At 36.6% G+C, this 3,529-nt stretch overlaps 1 protein-coding gene across 1 annotated transcript; it reads right to left on the minus strand.

The window, feature by feature from the left end:
• Positions 1-901: 901 nt before the first annotated feature.
• On the minus strand, positions 902-3,172 carry LOC147855535 (uncharacterized). The gene has a single exon (XM_087330403.1). The coding sequence runs from the start codon at positions 2,751-2,753 to the stop codon at positions 1,614-1,616; it is 1,140 nt and encodes a 379-aa protein (XP_087186529.1). The 5' UTR covers positions 2,754-3,172; the 3' UTR covers positions 902-1,613.
• Positions 3,173-3,529: the final 357 nt, after the last annotated feature.

Below are 3,529 nucleotides of genomic sequence, written 5' to 3' on the forward strand. Positions count from 1 at the left end.
AGTAACCCTATCAAGGTAACTTCAAAGTATAAAACACTAGTCTTATGTAACTTGCTTCATTCATGTCAATTATGTAGCTTCTCACACATGAGGTGGTTATTTACGAAATTCCATTTAATGAGATAGTTAGGTAACTCACCACTTGTCCTTCCTCTACTGTGTTCCTTTTTTTACCCATTTGTAATTATCTTGTTTATCCATAGGTCCTTCATAAGTACCCACTTAATTTAGGTTGTTTTTCACTTTCGCATGCCCATTGGACATCTCTTTAGTGCAAACAAATCCATTCTCTTACCATGGTCTATACAATCTCGCATGCATTTGCATAAAGTGTTAAGTGCATCATTTCAATGCGTCGAACATTGAATATGTGATGAATGTGCCGCCTCATGACAACTTGTTAACACTCTTAAGCTGATTTGAATTGAGATTTATAATATTGCAAGAGTTCTGACGCATATCTCGTACTTGTGAAAGTTTTTGTAACTCTTACGACCAATTGCAATCACCACGATTATAGTACCAAGAAACCTAAGTTGAACAAAGTTTGCATAATCTAATTTAACCCAAATTTATTGTCAAATATCATACTATAACCTCACAACTAGCTAGTTTAAATCTTTAACTACCTTTAACAAATAGTACCACGTTGATTTTGGGATCTTCTCCATGGATTACTTTTCCATGTAGAATTAGATGATAAGAGCTTTAGAATTGTATTTTGTTATCCTAGATGAGACACTTTATATAGAATTTTGTTACCCAATGGCACACATGCTTTTTATTGTAGGATAGTAGTCAATAGAAGAACATCATCCACACACCACTATCGTAATTGAAATGACATTAATAATAGAATAAAACAAAGGCATATATATATATATATATATATATATATATATCTACGAAAAGTAAATTCATATTCAATTTCAATGAATTTGGATGCAATACAAATTCATCGAATTGGATGAAGTACATTGATAGTTCATCTTAAGAGTGATCTATTGACAAAGCACTTCATAGACTTGGTTGCAAGGCCATTACATGTAATTGGCCCGACAAGTTCTTTTAAACATAGCTATAAACACCAAGTGCAAAGATCTCCTCCAGTGTCACGCCATTTCCAAATTTTCACGAGATGTTATGTTAAGCTATTTCAATAACAATATTCAAGGGCGTGATGGGTTTAACTATTACACATTACCAATTGGGCCATAGTTGAGTTAATTGATTGGAAATCATGAGGTCAATGTTCGATACATGTTCAATGTGGAATGGTATATATGGTGTAACAAAAAAAGTTCGGGAATTGGCATTTGAACCCAAGAAGTCTTGGCCTCTATAGCCAAAAGAGAGAGGGAGGGGGGTTATAAGTATAATATGCTAAAAAGAACTAGCTATATGTAATATGATCATCACAAGGACATGGGGTCAATGAATAGGCTTTTTAAAACCAATCAATTGAAAGTTACGGCTAGAAGGTTAGTTAAATGGATCATACGTATATATGTACATGTGTGTGTATGTGTGTGTTAGGCTTAACAACTAGCTAATTATAAGATGATATTAGGTCCCTAAGAGTCTTCAACTAAATTGCAGACCTCTTAAGTTTCTCAAGATGAGGCCATGGAAATTAGACTATATTGGGCTTGTATAAAGCCTTTAGTAAAACTCAAAGTACCATTGTTGCTGCTGCTAGATGAATTGTTATAATCTATGTGGAAGCTTTGGAGATCAAAGTAAAAGATTACATGATTTGTGGCATCTTCGTGAGCTGCCCAAAAGGCTATGACAAGTTCTTGGACCCAATTGTTAAGTAGGTTTTGTATCACCTCATCATGGATAACGACATAGCATTGGTTGTAAATATTGATGATGACGATCCCATTGTTATACTTATTCATGACTTTGCATTGATCTTTGATCAATCCACCATAATTACTCCTACCCTTACTATCACTACTAACCCTAGATCCCTTGGTAATGAATGTTTTCTCATTTTTTGATGGCCTCAATCCAACTATTTCTATCAATCTCCTCAACCCATCAAATATGTGAACATTGTTGGAGGATATCAAATTAGCACCCATTAAATGACTATTATATCTGAATCGGCTATTCCGCGCCCCAGGAAAGATTCCCGAAAATGGCAAAGAGGACATTATCGGAGACAGAAGCATCACATTTGGTAATCTTTGCCTCCGGATCAAATGAATGGCATTGAATTCCAATAGAATCCTTAATAACAATATGGTATCGGAGTAGTCATCAAGTATGATTGGCCCAACTGGAGTTTTAGAATGAGCTATAATCTCTTCCACTTCTTCTTCCTCATCTTGTTCTTGTTCTTGTTCTTGTTCTTGACCTTGCTTTAGTTCAAGCTGGTCTTTTTGGTCTTGGTCTTGCTCTTGCTCTTGCTCTTCATCTTCCCCTTCTTTCTCCTCTAGCTCTTGCTCTCTAGTGAAAAGATGGAGTGTGAGGCGACCATTGCTTCGGTTAGCCCCAAAGTAGTGTTTACATGGAGTACGAACCTCCTCGAGGATAAATCGCCCGTCTTTCCGATAGGGACGTAGAGTTATACAAAAGGAATCGGAGGTAGGATGTGGTGAATTGTTAGTAAGCTCGGGTAAGGAGTGAGAGAGAGGTGGTGGAAATGACTTCCATCCTCGAGAAGTGTAGCTCGATTGCCCCCATCGTCTAAGTGTTGACGATGGATCGAACCCCTCCTCCAAATACTCATGTAGGGACTCCATATTCTTCACCAAAAATTATATCAAATGAAGCATTGGAGGGTCATTAGTAGTATGGTTATAGATTAATGTATGTGTATGGAGTTAAGATACTATGCTAGTTGTGCTCACTATATTGAAGTAGCTTAAGCTAGTGCCTTAATGCTTGAGTGAAGCCTATGCTTTACTTGTATTGTGAGGTGAGGAAGCACTAGTTCGGTGACCTCTCACCAATACAATATATCTTGCAAATAAATATGAGCTTTATATGAGGCATGAGTATATATATGACATTCACGCATGAGATGTCAGGACGTGTGCAAATGAGAGGTGTATGTGTATGTGCATGTGTAATTATGGATGTGTAGGTATGAATGCATTTATATGAGAGGTTTGTACACGTACTATGCAACATGTGCATGTGCATGTGTACGTGCACATGTGTATGTGTATGTGTATGTGTATGTCTAGACAACACGTGCACGTGTGTGTGTATGTGTATGTGTATGTGTATGTCTAGACAACACGTGCACGTGCACGTGTGTATGTGTATGTATATGTACATGTATTTGTATATGTATATGTATATGTAGTGGAGCGGATGATATGTACATATGTATATGTATACATAAACATATACATATGTAGTTATATGTGGGTGATATTTTTCCACCATTATGGTATCGAAACATGACAAATGATGGGACGTAATAAATGTCATGGTATGTTGTTTCCTACACACACACACACACAATACTACATACATATTTCTTATCCTCTTGCTTTTGTGGCCTCCTTCT

The sequence above is a fragment of the Azolla caroliniana genome, unplaced genomic scaffold (genome assembly GCF_043228905.1).
Source record: "Azolla caroliniana isolate FFs.n. ecotype wild unplaced genomic scaffold, voAzoCaro1.0.p SCAF_14, whole genome shotgun sequence".
Taxonomy (NCBI): Eukaryota; Viridiplantae; Streptophyta; class Polypodiopsida; order Salviniales; family Salviniaceae; genus Azolla; species Azolla caroliniana.